The sequence below is a fragment of the Lontra canadensis genome, unplaced genomic scaffold (genome assembly GCF_010015895.1).
Source record: "Lontra canadensis isolate GAN:19392208 unplaced genomic scaffold, GSC_riverotter_1.0 scaffold23, whole genome shotgun sequence".
NCBI classification, from domain to species: Eukaryota; Metazoa; Chordata; class Mammalia; order Carnivora; family Mustelidae; genus Lontra; species Lontra canadensis.
The window spans coordinates 8,965,726-8,983,059 of record NW_022631017.1 but is presented as its reverse complement, the minus strand read 5'-3'; the positions used below and the strand labels follow the sequence as shown (position 1 = coordinate 8,983,059).

Genomic DNA, 17,334 nt, shown 5'->3' with positions numbered 1-17,334 from the left:
CTATTCTTTTTTTCTGGTTTTATGGGGGAGTTTTGCTCTATCGATTTCTCTTTGAGCTCTTTTTTTTAACTTAGTGATGATGGGGGTATATTAAACCTTTGTAACAATAGCCATTGGTCCAGAGAGCAATCCTTTGAGCATGGGTAAAGCAAACTTAAGGAATGGACTCCAGGTTTGATGCAGCATGCCAGAGAAGCTCTAGCTTTCCTGTTCTCCTGGCCATGCCTGTGGCTGCATTCTCAATGCCAGAACTGGGAAAACCAAGAAGAGGGAGAAGAAAGAGTTGTTTATGCCATGGAGAACTGTTGTGGGCTCCCTCCATTGTTATCTCTTTGTGCCCTTGCCTCTTCTGTTTCCATCACTCCCACCTTGGACTATTTTATTTCCTAAACCATTTACTCACATCTCCAGGCATCTCATCTCCAAGACACTCTAAAGATTTCTTCCACAAATACCTTCTAGAGTATAGCTATCACCATGCCCCCTCTGTCTTGGTGGTTCCCTGCAACTTGAGGAAGGCAATTCCCTGGCATGTCAGTCAAGGGTTTTCATAACATGGTAAGAAATTAAAACAACATGAAAGCATATAAAGTTAAAAGAGGACATTCCCATCTATTCCTCTACTCCCCCTCCCTGAAGCAGCCATCCCAACAATTTCCCACTCATTTTTCCAGCCTTATGTCTTTGGACTTCCTGTACCTCTCCGAGGCCCCAGCTAAACAAGTACCCTTGCCAACTCCACATATTTCCCCTTGCTTTCCTGTTCCCAAGCCTTTACTCATAATATTCTTTAAATCTGGAATGTAAGAGAATGTTCTTCCCTCCATCTTTGTCCAAATTCTACTAATCCTTTGAGACCTAACTTCCATGTCACTTGCATTGTAATACTTTCCCAATCATTTATTAAAATCCTGCCTTCTCCCTTGACTTCCCACGGCATTTCTTCTAGCTCCTGAGTACAGCACTTGTTACTTTATTCTCTACTCTTTGGGTACCAAGCCAGCCTCTGCTATTTAAATGTAAGCTCCCAGGGGCAGACACCAATTTTCAGTTTCCGTTGATGGCCCCTACCACCCTACCCTTGGACCTTCCATGCACATAGTGGGGATTCATTACATTCTTAAAAGTGAATAAAAGAAAAGAGGCTGGAGCCTCCAGGCTATGGTTTTGGCTTTCAATTCATCTTTTTTTTTGTTTTGTTTTTTTTAAAGAATGTATTTGTTTATTTGACAGAGAGATCACAAGTAGGCAGAGAGGCAGGCAGAGAGAGAGGAGGAAGCAGGTTCCCCTCCGAGCAGAGAGCCCAATGCGGGGCTTGATCCCAGGACCTTGAGCTCATGACCTGAGCCGAAGGCAGAGGCTTAACCCACTGAGCCACCCAGGCGTCCTTCAATTCACCTTTTAAAAAGCCAGTGTCATCACCTGTGATGAGTGGGCTCTGTTAGCATCTCAGTTAAAGGATGTGGTCAATCATCAGCAGGTTTGGGAACACTGACTAGTTCCAGGTGACCATCTGGGGCACACAATCAGAGAACTAAAAAAGTAAACAACAACAAAACCCCAAAAAACCAAACAAGAAAACCAAACTATCAAAGTCCTTCTATTTTAAAGAGAACCATATGACTCTTTTCAAAATGTGGAGCTCAACAATCCCTCTCATTACTTCAGTGAAAGCAAAACAGACATTTAACCTCCAAAAAACCAAGAAGCCCCAAAGTGCCTAACCTTCCTTCCTCTGCCTTGGCAGGGTGCTTGCACAGTGACTGTGTGGGGTTCTCTAGTGAACCGTGAATTAAGTCTCATTTTCTTTTAGTACAAGAAATTTGAAAGAAGTCATTTTTTTTTTTCAGGATGAAGTGGGGGTGAAAGGAAGAATGAGGAGGGTCATCAAAGCGGAGACATTTTCACTGCAGTCTCAGGGTGGCCGAGGTCAAATCTACTTGCTTTCTGCATTGAATGCAGCCCAGTGGATGGTTAATAGACATTGACAACATCTACATAAGGCGGAAATCTTTCAAAACAACGAGCTTCTTAATTTTTTTTGTATTTGGGTTCGTTTACATGAGCTTTTTGCATAAAATAATGCAATAATAAAAGCTTAATCAGCGCCCAGGATCTTAAACATTGTAACAAACTCTCCCATTACCTGTTGCTTTGCAGCATGGATTCATCCACAATTTCATCCTATCTGTAGTTTTGCCAAAAAATAAAATCAATCCTTCATCAGTCCCTCCTCCAAATGCTTAGATCATTATCATCCATTTGTGAGCCTACTCCTATTTAAAGTTATTGCTAGAACTATATCCAACAACAGTTAAAACAACTCAAAACCCTTTCAACTATAAGGCTCTTCTCCAAAACTCTTTTACCTCATTCGTACTTGGACTTTACAAACAATCTGCACTATTATTATTATTTTTCAGAGATTTTCTATGCAAGTGAACTTAATTCATTCTCCAAATAAAACTACAGTCTGTCTTGATAGTAGTATCAAGGGAGGAGAAGGGTTACTGAAAAAGTTGACTATAATTATGAGTTAGGAGAGAGATTACGAGATGCTGTGGGGAAGAAGAATTATGAGAAGGGAGATGGTGTGGGCAAGAGAAAATAGAAACAGAAAAGATCTGGCACACAGCAAGGGGTGGGGCAGCGATATCCCGGGCCGTTTCTTCACAGGCATAATGGTGTATATCTTTGGAGAAGGCCAGTGAACAAGTCCTTCCATTGTGAGCACAGGGTTCTAATTCAGGTACAGACTCCCACCTTTCCTGTCAGTAGAAATGCCAGGCTCTGCTCTGTATAGCTAACAATGCCAACTGTTGCATGAAGAGCCTTACCAGCCACCAGAGACCTGGGGCCCATCCTTACTCTTACCCCTCAAATTCATTAGTCACTAAACCCTGCTCACTCTCTGTCCTAAGTACTTCTGATCCCCCTATCTCTCTCTCATCATCCCCATCCTTTGGCCTGGACCACTACAATGACCTTCTAATTACTCATGCATACTCTGTGTCCTCCGCCTATCTGTTCTACACACATTACTCAACCTGTCTTCCCAGCCTCCCCATGCCCACATCCCACCCATCAAGGCCTTTTTACTTCCTAAAATGCTCCTTTCTACCACAAAGTCCCCAAAAGCTATTCAAATGATTCCTTCTGCTTACAGTATTGCTTCCAGCCACATTCTGCTCCTCATGTCCCTTTTTGGATCCTTCTGATCTTAACTTGAGGTTGGGTTCCCTGATATGTGCCCTGTCAGTAACACGGTGTAATTTTGTAATTGTTCAAAGCTTCCTTCTCTGTCAGTCTCTAAGTGCTGTGAGATCACAGGTTGTTTGTCCTCATATGTTCTTGTATAGTATGGGGGCAAAACAAGAACCTATAGAATAAGGATTAAATGAATTAATTCAATCAGACAACTTTGAATAAATGACAACTTTGAATATATATTTATTCATATATGTATAAATAATATATAAATAACAACTTTGAATATATTCAAAGTTGTCCGATTGAATGTATATACATATACATACATACATACATACATACAGGCTATGTAACCTGTAGCCATAATAGTAATAATTAGCACGGTACCTAGAACAAAGTGTGTACTTAATAAATATATGTTGAATGAATAAAGGAACATATAAATTGATGGATGAACGAATGAATTCACCAATCCAGAGGGTCTCCTTTTTTTTTAGAACCAGCTGTTACCCATAACAGGAACGCTATATGGAAAACAGTCACAGAGAGGAACAATTGCTTTCCTTGTCTATTGCCACCACGATCATGGTAAAAATAGGATTTTTGGTTTCCTTTGACTTTGAATTTATTCTACTGTATTGCTAACTAAATATTCAAAGCAAGGAGATTTAGAATTAAGAGATAAAGGGATATAATATCATGAAGCATATTTCCAGGCTTCTCGACCTTGTCTTTATTAATTAAAAAAGTGTCCTTCTTAATGAGTACCATCCTTTAATTATTCCCAAGTTAAATCCTGTAGAAAACCATGCATATCAGATCATCCATCCCAACAAACATTTATATAGAAAATTTCAACCTGCGTTGCCAAAAAGGGAAGGTTTTCACCCCTTTGTTCTAGTACATTTCCATATTTCAGATTTCTCAATGTCTTCAAGAGAAAGGCACCAATCACATGCCTGTACATCATGATCTGCTCGTCTAACAGAAAGAGAAAATAACACAAAGCAACCGGGGCCTCTAGTGTGGTTCTGTAGTTGCAGAACTGACATACTGATCAAAAGCTGTAAGTGGGGAAAGTGCCCCCGAGTTGGTCCAACTCAGTCAAATCCTACTATCTGACAAAATATTGTTTGTTTAGTATCCTTTAAGGCAGACTGTGATAATATTTTTAAATTATTTTGCTGCAGATAGCTTATTCAGATTTAGAAATAAATACTGTGTCATCACGTTGGCAATGCAACATTTGTCCTTACTCCTTCCCTACTCTATCAGAGGAAAGGTTTTGTTCCTTTCTCTTAACTTTAACTTTTCTCCTGTTGCCCTGGACCCATCTGTTTCTGCCTCTGAGCTCTGTCGCAATTTAAACTTTGTGTTTTCAGTTCAGTCATCAATTTTGGAAACTGGTATTTAAGAGTTTTGATAGTTATAAAAAATAATTATAACACATAAGTTGCCATTTCTTCATATTTAAAACCAAAAATGCTATGCTGAATTCCATTATGGAGCATGAGGAATGCCAGACATTTATTTTCTCCTTAATAAGTTTTACTTGGGGATTTTTATTATTACTGCTGGAGCTGTTGCTGGTACTTATTGTTGGTAATACCAACAATAAGAATTACAATGATGAAGAATAGAATGATAAATTATAATCATTTCTATGTTTATTTACCTTTTCTGTAGATGTTTGATTTATGATAGCCTATTTTTCTCATTTAAGCCTATGTTTTCCATACTTCAGATAATTTATAGATCTATATGTGTAAATACAACTGACCTGTTTTTCTGTGGAGCAAACTGGATCTGTGCCCGACAGCGCTGACGTCCCGGACCTGTGTGGTTGCTGAGGATGGCAATGTCCTCAGACCTTCTGAGTTCCCAGGTGGCAAGGGCGATCTCTGTGAGTGTCTCCATTCACTTCTACCCATGCTGGATAAGTGGAGAGCATCTTGAGCTTTCTTTTTTTCCTTCTTTAGCATATTGACCAGAATATCTGAAACTTGATTTAAGGATTTAGTGACTCATGCTAAGTTGCAATGATCAAAACACTAATGTTTCAACTGAGGTTATTATTTCCAATAATATTTGCTATTTGTCATGTGGTAAAGAGACCACTGAAGGAAGACTTCAACTTTATCTAGTTACAGACAGTTTAGGAAGCAGCTGGTCTTTCAATATGGCACCATTATATGAAAAGTTAGCAAACCCAAAGGTCTTTAAAATGTTTTGAGATTAAACTGGTAAAGACCTAAAATTCTTATGAAAGGGTTTACAAGAAATAAAATGAACACGTAATAGGAGCAGACAATGGAGCTATGGATGTATCTGTGAATAAGTAAGATCTGAATCCATGATGCTGCTCAGGAGGCAGCAGGAGGAGTGGAGAGGGAGAACACCAGAGTCCATCCAGCTGGCAAAGCAGCTAAATCCGCTTTGGTGGCCAGAGTACCCCACATCCAACACATGCTGGTTTAGCGTACATAAGAATGGGACTTACAGTTACTTTTTTAAGAAAGTCTCTAAATTTTGGTCCCAAATGGACCTGGAAAGAAGTGAATTGTTAGTACAGACATATCATTTTACAGTGCACATTTTGGTGGGCCATTTCAGTATACTGGGAACACTGATGAGGAGTGATGGCATCACTGCCTGCCATCCTCCTTTGCTGTTCTTTCGGGCTCAAGATGCTGAGAAAACTAAGGGATTTCTGCCATCACTGAAAAAAACAGACTAAAACCCCTCCTGAGAATTTCAGAACTCCAAGTGTAAAGTTCAGCAGTAAGCTGAACTGCAGGCCTTCAGCATCCCCAGAGATGGGGAATGAGGAAATATGGAGGTGGTGGGGAGAGAAGACTAACTCTGATGCCTATTCTTGGGCAAGTCTCATGGGGGTCACTGGATTTTCATCTTCCTCTTCAGCTTTAACTCCAAATTCTTGGAGATTTCCAGAAGCATAATCACTCTTTCTCTCAGAGTCTCTGATGCGGCTTCCAATCTTTGCCTCAAAAAAATGTGTTCTTACCAAAGGTGGTGTGTGGGCCTTGGCCTGGCAGAGAGGAGCAGTGCTCTGCCCACATCTTCCACTTCTCATGCGGAACTGACTACCCACAGCATCAGAAGCTTCTGCTGGTTCACACACTGCAATGGCAGCATCCATGTGCTCACCCATTCGACTGTGGGCCATGGAGCTTATACTCCATGCCAGGCATGACTCTAGGCAGAGGGATGGAACAGTGAAAAGGCATACGAGTTTCTTGCTCTCACAAAGTAGAGGTCCTACTGGGGAAAGTCAGATCTCAAGTACACATACTGCATGTTAGAGGATGAAAGGGTAGCTTATTTTTAAAAGGTCAAGAATGACTGAGTGGCTACTCTATGCTGGGTGCTCACAAAAGACTTTCCTAAGAGTGACATTTAAGCTGAACATCAAGAGGCAGCGGCCAGAGGAAGAATATGTCAACAGAGTTCATGGCCAGTGCTAAAACCCTAAGGAGAAGGGCCTTGTCAGTGGCTCCCAACAGGGGCTCTTTTAACTCTTAAAGGACGTCTGGCCATGTCTAGCTAGAAGCAGTTATGGTTGCATACTACAGTGGCGGGGGGCAGATGTTGTTACTGAAGTCTAGTGGGTAGAGGCCAGAGAGGCTGCCAAACATCCTACAATGCACAGGGGAGCCCCCACAACAGAGAATTAGACAGCCCCAAGTGTCGAGAGTGCCAACGTTGACAAAGCTGGTGTTAGAACCACCACAGAAAGGACACTGTGACCAAAGCCTGACACATACAGGACAGAGACAGAATAAATGAAATCAGAGGTGTGGCAGGGGCACTGTCATGTAGGGCCTTGTGATCTAGAATAAGGAGCTGAGGTTCACTCTAACAGGCTCTGGCAGAATTTAACCAGAAACATGCAGCTCTAATGTACATTTCATAGAGATCAGAGTACAGATTTATCTGCTTGGCTGCTTTCCCTCTTCCCACCTTTCTTTTGTCTTCCTCCCCAGCCCATTCCATTTAACTTGGGCCTTTGTTGTGTGGGGTCCTAAATGACACACTGTTACATGTTTGGTGAAGGGGTTTCTGAACTTTACGCAGACTGATAATGTCACTGAAAGGACATAATTTTCACTCCCTTACCAAGAAGAGTGTTCTGTGTCATTCGCTGTCATTTTGGTTGCATTACTGTCATTTGGTGAGCTCAAGTATTACCACCTGTTTTTCCCATATACCAGATCTTTCTCATTCCTCCTGTCAGTCTTCGCCTTGGTGGTTCTACAGACGAGATGTGAAAATATCCTCCACCCTGGCATGAGAAACTTTCATATCTCCCATCGTATCACACCACGTGCTCAAAAGTGCTCAAAGCACTTTCCAGCACCTTACCTTACCAGCTCTGGTCAGCACTGTGAGGTTGGCAAGGCAGGCTTTATGGTCCTACTACAGAAGAGGAGGAAACCGTTCCATGGAATAGCTGTGGAGCTAAGCAGGAGGAACTAGGATATCAATCCAAGTGTGAATTTAAAGTTCCGTGATCTTTTCACCATGGCTCCTACACACCATCATTTTGAACATGAGTCTCAGAAGGAGGAGACACTGCTCAGGTCATTCCCAGTTAGTGAAGAATCCAGGCCAGCCTCACATAAACAGTGGCACCTGCATCGGGCGGTCAATAGGGAGATGATGTATGTCTCTCTGTCACTCTCTTGTTTAAATAAACATACACGCACAAGCCCAGACTGGTTCCTTGCTGACGTATCTCATATCTCATCCCACCTATCAGCACACATATTCATGAGCCCAGGAGGGGATTAAGAAGTTGGTAGGAGTGTTTAGGGGAGAAGATCCTAAAATAGGATCAAGGTTGGGAAAAGACGCAGAGCTCAGACTGGGGCCAGGCCCAGGCCTGAGGTCTGGGCTGGGAGCATCCTTGGAGCTGGATAGGGTAAGAGAGAGGAAAAGCAATGCAGGGTGACCCCGTGGGCAGCATTCACAGACAAGGCCTTGCGTGGGAGTAGAATTTGCAGCTGAACCTACTGTTGCTGGCTGGATAAGAAAAGCAGCTAAAACTCACTTGGATCAGGCATACAGGGTCTGCTAATACTCAGCTAAAATTAGAGACTGAGGTTAATCAGGCAGTGTGCCTACCTTGTGTGTGGTTTGTTTTTACCTCTTTATTTACTGGATGTAGGTGATTTTTATGCATTTTTTTTTTCACATTAGCTGCAGCTAAAAGGCCCTTTAGTAATTTTTAAAAATGAACACAAATACCTGTTGATGAGAGACCGAAATAGCCTCTTGTGCACGTTTAAAGTCTGCAAATGCAATGAAAATGTCAAATCTTTTTACAAGAAGCTGAGCTGGACAGATAAAGTGAGAAACAAGACTGAAGAAATGCTGGGGGGACCTGAGGTCTAGGCCTCCCGCCCCACTCCCCTGCCTGTACCTGGAGGCAGCTCCTATGGGCTGCTGGCTCACCCAGCACCCCATACTGCCTCCTAGAGTCAAGAAGGATTCTATCTTGAATGCCCATTGATACTCGCTTCCCAGTTTGGGAACATTTGTTAAGTGGAACCCAAAGCAGTAGACCTGGCCTTTAAATGAAAAAAGTTACATTTAAATCAATCTCTCCTCTCCATAAGCTAAATACCATTTGTCAGTTTTCAGCCACCATTTGAGTGCCGCCCACACACCAGCCACAAATTCTGGGCCCTGGTGAGGCTGTGGTCGGCCCAGTGTCCGGTCAGTCAGCTAAAGATAACCAGCTAACTTCTTGGCTCAGAACTAAAACAGAAAGAGCACAGCGGAGTAGTCCAAAAAATACATTAAAAAAAAAAATTCATGTTAAGAGATGGTGTAAAAAAGACCATGCTTTTCAATAAACTGAAATATTCCCCATAACAGTCACTATCTAGCTAAAAACAAAGTCAAAATATTCCTTTTTTAGCAACTGTGTTTTTCACTGGCGGCTACATTCTGTGCGTGGGAGGGACCTCTCCTAAATGACAAGAAGCAGTGTGAACTGGACACAGGGTGGGGGGCTAGGTGATGTGGATAGCGGAAGGCGTCGAAGTTGTTCCCCCTCCCTCTTTCCGGCCAGGAGAGGGTCAGTTTCTAATCGCTTTGGAAAGGATACTGATTTCATTATCCCTCTGCTGTAGAATGTCTCGGAGCTTTTGGTATTCTTCCTCCTTTAATGGTTCTTGGCAATCCTGATCTTTGATTTCGGCGGAGACTGTGCTTTTTCCATGAATCTTCTCGTCATTCAATAGTTTCTGTAAGATGAAATAAGAGCTTAGAGCCCATACTTCTCTTCCAAATCTCTGAGTTTCTTGGACTCTTTTTGCCTTAGACAATTCCTTGCACAAATCAGGCGTGCCTGTCCCTTCTTGCCTCCTTGTCTCTACAATGCAGCTGCCTTCCCAGTCTCCCTGTCCCCTCTCCCCTCCCCTTCCTTATCCCATTCTCTGCTATTATCTGTCTCTTTCCCTAAACTCAGAAATTCCTGCTCAAACATGATCTCCTCTTGAACTTCTTTCTCTCTCTCCTTAACCCCATATCGCTTGATTCACACTTTTAAAAATATCACTTATCATGTGTTATAATTATTCTCTACACATATGCCTTCTTACTCAATTTTGCTTTCCCAAAGGCCTGGCCCATAGCAGACTCACAATGAATGTTTATTATCATAGTGAAGAATGCCAAATTACAAGTGAGGCAGAAATAAAAGTTAATGATATTCCCACTGTGTCATCATGAAAGGTAAAATGTAAGGCAGAGAAAAACTGAGGGTTTATATAGATAAATCTAAACTGCTGGGAAAAACACAGGACACAATTTTCTTGATATATGTTTAAAATAAATGGTTTTTGAACATGGAATTATTCTGTGTACAAGTTAGAGGTTCCTAGCAAAAGAATTACAAGTCTATGGTCTGAGCTTATTCACTGGCAGGTAAGATAAAACCCCTGAAGAAATTCCGGAATAATCCCAGCCTTGTTGGAAGATCATACCGTTCTGCACATGTGGAGTTGGGTCCTAACCTTTTAAGAGTTGGTCAACTAGGCAAACTTTATTGCAGTTTCAACATGGCAGACAATGGCTTCTACTAGAGGAAATGCTGAACTTTACCTTTAAATGATGGAAACAGTGATGAATTTTACGCATATCAGTGCCAACATCTAGTCTGCTCTCTGGATCCTGGTCTTCCAAAAAGGATGTTATTAGTTTTTCCAGCCTAAAAATACATAATGTATGAGAAGCAACTATGAGCTAGAAACTTCAGAAATTCTAATGGTATTACTTGGTTAGTTAACATTCAAAGTACTAGATATTTTCCTACTTCTTTATGGAAATACAGTTAACTGATTTAACTAAAAATTAAGAGGAAAGAAACATATTGACAAAGTGAAATCTGAAATGATGCAATTATTTGACTACGTTCTGATAAATTTTCGTACCCAGCTTTCAACTGAAGAATCCCTTGATTTCTACAAAATATGCATTCTGGTGAAGCTGAATTTCCATGCCTCTATGCCCAGCTGCCACAGTGCCAAATAAAGTAATGCAAATGTTTCTTTTTATTAGTTTCATTAAAGATTCATGCCACTCCACCTCAGGTGGGACCTCAGTGATGCTCCACAACCCTGTTAATCATCCCTGGTTGACTTATTGATATTCCAGTTAGTTAACATACTGTGTATTATTAGTTTCAGGCAGACAATATAGTGATTCAACACTTCCATACATCATCCAGTGCTCATCACAAGTGCCCTCCTTAATTCCCATCACCTGTTTCACCCATCCCCCCCCCACTTCTCTTCTGGTAACCATCAGTTTGTTCTCTTACAGTTAAGAGTCTGTTTCTTGGTTCGCCTCTATTTTTTCCCCTTTGCTCATTTGTTTTGTATCTTAAATTCCACATATGAGTGAAATCATACGGTATTTGTCTTTCTTTGACTGACTTACTTCACTTAGCATTATACTCTAGCTCCATCCATGTCATTGCGAATGGCAAAATTTCATTCTTTTTTGGGCTGAAAAATATTCCATTGCTTATACGCAATGGAATATATATATATATATATGAGATATATATATATGTCATATATATGTTCCACATATTCTTTATCCATTCATCAACTGATGGACACTTGGGCTGTTTCCATTGTACTGTAGGTAGTGCTGCTATAAATGGGGTAGACAGCAACATGCAAAAGAATGAAACTGGATCACTTTCTTATACCATGCACAAAAATAAATTCAAAATGAATTAAAGACCTAATTGTGAGACCTGAGACCATAAAAACCCTAGAAGAGATCTCTAGGCAGTGACCTCTTTGGCAGCGAAATTCAAAATGAATTAAAGACCTAATTGTGAGACCTGAGACCATAAAAATCCTAGGGGAGACCTCTAGGCAGCAACCTCTTTGACACTGGCCGTAACAACTTCTTTCTAGGTATGTCTCCTGAGGCAAGGGAAACAAAAGCAAAAACAAACTCTTGGGACTATATAAAAATAAAAAGCTTCTGTACAGTGAAGGAAACAATCGACAAAACTAAAAGGCAAACTACAGAATGGGAGAAGATTTTGCAAATGACATTTCTGATAAAGGATTAGTATCCAAAATATGTAAAGAATTTATAAACCTCAACACCCAAAAAATGAACTATCCAATTTAAAAATGTACAGAAGACATGAATAGACATTTTTCCAAAGACAACATCCAGATGGCCAATAGACACACGAAAAGATGTTCAACATCACTAATCATCAGGGAAATACAAATCAAAACTGCAATGAGATATCACTGCACACCTGTCAGAATGGTTAAAATTAACAACACAAAAGTTGGTGAGGATGTGGAAAAAGTGGAGTCCTCATGCAGTGTTGGTGGGAATGTAGATCAGGGCAACTATTCTGGAAAGGAGTATGGTGGTTCCTCAATATGTTAAAAATAGAACTACCCTATAATCCAGCTATTGCCTTACTCCGTATTAACCCAAAGAATACAAAAGTACTCTCCCCGGTTGACTTATATTCTTCACAGTGGCTGTTCCAAGTCTTTTCACAGCTCCCAAGCCTACCATGACTCTCATTCTGGCAATATTGTAACTTCCCACTAGATGGACAAAGTCAAACCTGTTATAAATGGACTCTTCCAGTTTCCTCTTCCTTCACCTCCCAGAGCATCTCTGTCTCACCACGCAGACCCCTTTCTTTCTTTCACATGCTTTGTGTAATATCCTTCCTCCTACTCATGGCTTTTCTCTCCCCCTGGGCTCTCTTCATGCTTCTGTCTGGGTTACCTCCTATTCATCACCTCCTTTCTCTTACCCCATTGTCACCTCTCCATGCTGACTTACAATGATGTTCATGTTTTTTCTATTCTAAAACAAAACAAAATAAAAAACAGAACACCTCCCCTTGAGGGAGCATCCATCCCCTCTATTCTGAAGTCCTAGTTTAGTTTATGCATTTGTGTGCTTCCTACAGTCCCCATGGCACTTCAGAGCTAGTACATCACCTTAGCTCCCCCACTAGATTGCAAGCACCAGGAAGCAATGCTTAGCTCTTCTTCATCTTTGTGCTCCCCTCTCCCACCCTGTATCTAAAGCAGTCCACGCATTATGTTCTCAGTACAAATGTGTTCTTTAGTTAATGGACTTATTTCCATGGAAATTATTCACCTCTATGTTGAGACGGAATTCTTGAAGAGGAGGGCATAGGGATGGTGATCAGTATCTAAGATGCTAAGTATCATAATAGAGCAGCAGCATATCTTTCTCACATTGCTATCTTTCTTAAAAATTTTATTATTTATTTGAGAGAGAGATGAGAGCCAGACCCTGAGTGGAGGGGAGTAGCAGGCAGAGGGAGAGGGAGAGGGAGAAGCAGACTCCCCGATGAGCAGGGAGCCCAGTGCAGGCTCCATCCCAGGACTCTGGGATCATGACCTCAGCTGAAGGCAGACGCTTAACCGACTGAGCCACCCAGGTGCCCCATCTTTCTCACGTTATTATGAAATTATTTGCACACTTCCAGCATCTTTTTTACCTGTACACATTTCCCTTCTGCTGTTACTATCACCCGCTCAAACTAGATGCAATGATTTCCATCTATAGAAGCTTTGGACTTCATTTTTTTTCTCTTCTTATAATCTGTAACATGTACAGCTGATATTTACAAGTGTGAGCCAATTTATATTGTAATGTGTAAGGCGTTTCTTAGGTGGAGGAATACTTGTCATTTGCACTATTTGCTGATGATACCATGTTTCTTTGAAGAATAGAGCACACAGATTCATTCTGATACAAAGGTTTTATATGGCTTTTCGTATAAAACATTATAAAAATATAATATATAAAATATATTCACATGAAATATTATAAAAATGTTTATGAAACAATTCCAAACAACACAGACATGAATAAATTAAAAAGTAAACACACCTCTCTGTCCCCCTCTCCCTTACACCATGCCACCATTCACATCTCCTCTATTCACTCTCAATAGCTTGGGAGATCCACTGCCAACAGCTGAAATACATTCCTCTAGCTCTGACCCAAGCAGACACCTAAGTCCTTATGTTTATACGTTTTGTGTTTGTCTTTACAAAATTGAGAGATCACATTCTGAATAGTACTCTCGCCATTATTTTTCTAAACAACTTATCACAGATCTTCCACGTCATTTTATTTCATTTTTAATGCACTAGTGTATTTCATTTTTATGTATTCCATCTTAATAGCCATATAATATTCCATAGCATGGGCATACTGATCCTTTCATGATTAACACTGAGGAGACATATTCACAGTTGCTCCTTTCCTCGGTAACTTCTGAGGAGGACTGAATCTACAATTCCCATTTAATGAGGCTTCAAAAAAATAGTAATGCTTATCTACTTGTATTTTCCCTGAATATTTTTCCCAGAAGTTCTGGAACTCTTAAAATCCCTATTAGTTCTAGGATATACCCATTCTTTGAAGTAAAAACATTTTGTGGTTTTCAGTGTCCATAATATTTTCAACAGAAACTATTCTAGGAGCTATGATTAATCAATTTTTCCTTCTTGCTTTTTCTTTAGAAGATTATTTCTTCTAAAGTATAGTTTGATCAGAAAGCATATATTTTAGGAAATATCCCATGAGGGAGGGCTGAAGTAGAATCCTAGTTCTTAAGAAAGCATTATAACATACAAGCCTGCTGATTAGCTGAGTGACCACACACAGATCACTAGCCCCACTGGGCTTTGGCTATTCCATTAAGATTCTTGTCCTGAACAGTACTAGTATAAGATTACAAGGAGGACCAGGAACTCCTGCCTAAATGAAAGAACCAGGTTGCCTTACCCTTTCTAGTACAAAACTAAATCTGGTACAAAACTAAGAATGAAAATCAGGCCTTTTGACGTGCATTTTTTTCTCAGTACTTGAGACCACGAGCCTCTTTAGATAAGAAAAATGCCTGGTCTTTCCTTCATACATTTGATTTATTGTAGAATTTATTTTTTTATCAACCAAGGACTTGATCTAACAATTAAAATGCAGAAAAATGCCTAATTCAAATGTTTCTGATGTACTCCTCTAGTAGCTAAGAGTGAACGATTGACCCCAAATTCTGTACATTTTCCTATCTCCCAAAAATAGTTCCCAAGTTCATACCTAGTCACTGCTCCCACTGAGGGGTCTCCCAAATGCCAGAACCCTGCTGGATAGTGTAGAACTGTTTGCAGAAAAGGCTCTCTAAGGAGGTCAAATAGAACAATAAAGTCTGTTCTTTAGGAAAAGCCCAAGTAAACAAAACAAAACAAAAAACACTTCACTTTCTCTCTACTTTCACTAGGAGAGAAGAAGGAAGAGCAAAGAATCCTAGGGGAGAAGTAAAAATAAATGTATACCATTCAGTCCTAGTTCATATGGACAGGAAAGATCACAGATAATCTACCTGTGTCTGAACACAAAACCTGGCTGATGGTAGGTGACTGGTGGATGTCTGGTGACTGTGCTTATCTCCACCACCTTGACTACTAGTGAGATGCCTCTGATAGCCTGGAGCCTAGTCTAGCAACTCTACCATATTAAATATTTGATACGTAAACACGTAATAAGAATTGACCATATTAAGATCACTTTAGTCCTCTCTTTCTGCTCCTAATATTTCTTGCCAAAAAATGAAGTTTCGTTTGCAGCCACATTTTGGTGGAAATTTAAGTTAAAGAGTGTGAATAAAAGAGCAAGTTAATTATCATTAACAGTAGTTAATTTAACTTGAGCAAGTACTAAATGCTAGATACTATTCTGTACCATTTAAATACATCGTTTCCTTAATCTTCACAACTAGATGAGATAAGTACTATTTTATCCTCTTATTGTAGGTGAAGGAACTAAGGTACAAAGAAGTTGAGTATCTTGCCGAAGGTCACACAGCTAGCATATGGCAGAGCTGGCATTCAAACTCAGGCAGGCTGATTTCAGATTCCAAGTTTTTAAACACTATACTTACTATCACAAAATTACTAAATTTATTTAAATATCATGTTGGGCAATGCATTTCTAAAGGAAAATAAGATGCCTATGAGAAATATTTGAGGAGGTAAACAGGTGTATAGATAAGCAAGAAATAACTGAGGGGCAGTTGCTTAGATCTTAACAAAGTCACTGACCAGCATGGTATTTTATGAAAAGCAAAAGAAGTTGAAAAAGAATCAGAATGTCCAAAACTAGCAAATTAGTTGAATAAATTATGGCATAATTATGTACATAGTAAGCAGCTATTTAAAATAATGGTGAGGGATGCCTGAGTGGCTCAGTCAGTTAAACATCTGATTCTTGATTTCAGCTCAGGTCATAATCTCGGGGTCCTGGGATTGAGCCCTGTGTCTGGCTCCACACTCAGCACAGAGTCTGCTTGAGATTCTCTCTCTCTCCCTCACTTTCTGGACCTCCCTTGCCCTCTTGCTCTCTCTGTCTCTCAACTAAATCTTTAAAAAATAATGGTAAAAATGTATATTTATTAACATTAAAAATATTTGTGCTATATTACAACAGGTAAACAATGAATCCCTGTACAGGGATTCTGCAACTACCCTATAACATACCCAAAAGACAGAAGATAAGAAATAAAGAGGGAAGGAAGGAAGGCAGGCAGTCCTGAGACTTCTACCCAGTTGTTTCTGGCTCAAGAACATTTATTATCTCCCTGTGAAGAAAGACCAGTGATCCAAACTAAACTGGCTCTTCTAAAATATTCTTATGATTATGTTACATTTAACTGTTTATTAAATTTAAATCATTATTTATACATTGAGTGTGATTATGACATTCTTGTTATTCTGAATTAATCTTTGTTTAAAAAAAAAGTTTATGAGCATGTTCCCATCAGCATTAGCTTCTAAAAATGAGTTAGAAACCATAAGTCTATGGTACTGGTTGTGGGAAAGCTGGGAGAAAAGAGGAATGGGGCATTATTAAGAGCATATCTAACCTGGTTCATGGAGACCCTGGCTGGTTCTTAACCATGGGGAGTGTATCCCGGGGAGAGAAAGGGGAGTGTGTCTTCATAAAGGGGTACAAACATAGTAAAAGTGTCCCAGAGCAGAGTATTTATTCCATGGAATTTACAAAAAGTCCACAGCAATGGAAACTCATTCTCTGATATTGATCTGAAAAGACTGAAGTGGATAAAATAGATCCCCATTGGTGGGTCAGGGCTGTTTTGTGGTTAGAACAATGGAAATGCCTAGCATCCCTGAACTGACGGCTCTTAGATCATCTGGCTTCTCACTGGTTCTAAGGGAAGAGTAGGCAGCTTATTCCAAAAAACTAGAAAGGAGTTCTGATATAAAAACCCAACTGCTATTAACTGTGCCAAAAAGCATCAAAATCTGCCTGACCTTTACCAATCCTTTTGCCACTACAGAGGGCTCCATCAAGGATGGGTTGTCTCTTGACAGGGTTAAGCAACGTGGAGGCTGACAAACTATGGTTACATACAAACATGAGCAAAGATCTCAAAAGGAGATGGAAAATAGTGCTAAAGATAGAAGAAGAAACTTGATTACTCTTAACTTCTAGGAACATAAAAACTAAATAAGAAGGATGGGAGAACAGTTAAACAAT

The 17,334-nt window shown here is 40.2% G+C and overlaps 1 protein-coding gene across 5 annotated transcripts in view; it reads right to left on the bottom strand.

Annotated features, from left to right (window-relative positions):
* Positions 1 to 17,334, bottom strand: part of KIF6 (kinesin family member 6) — a 434,768-nt gene that overhangs the window by 240,650 nt on the left and 176,784 nt on the right. For all 5 annotated transcript variants that reach the window (XM_032862288.1, XM_032862289.1, XM_032862290.1 and 2 more), the window contains 3 exons: positions 10,342 to 10,447; positions 9,344 to 9,482; positions 4,991 to 5,206 (listed from right to left, as the gene is read on the bottom strand). In XM_032862288.1, the coding sequence (XP_032718179.1) occupies positions 4,991 to 5,206; positions 9,344 to 9,482; positions 10,342 to 10,447 (461 nt within the window). The remainder of the gene's footprint in view (positions 1 to 4,990; positions 5,207 to 9,343; positions 9,483 to 10,341; positions 10,448 to 17,334) is intronic.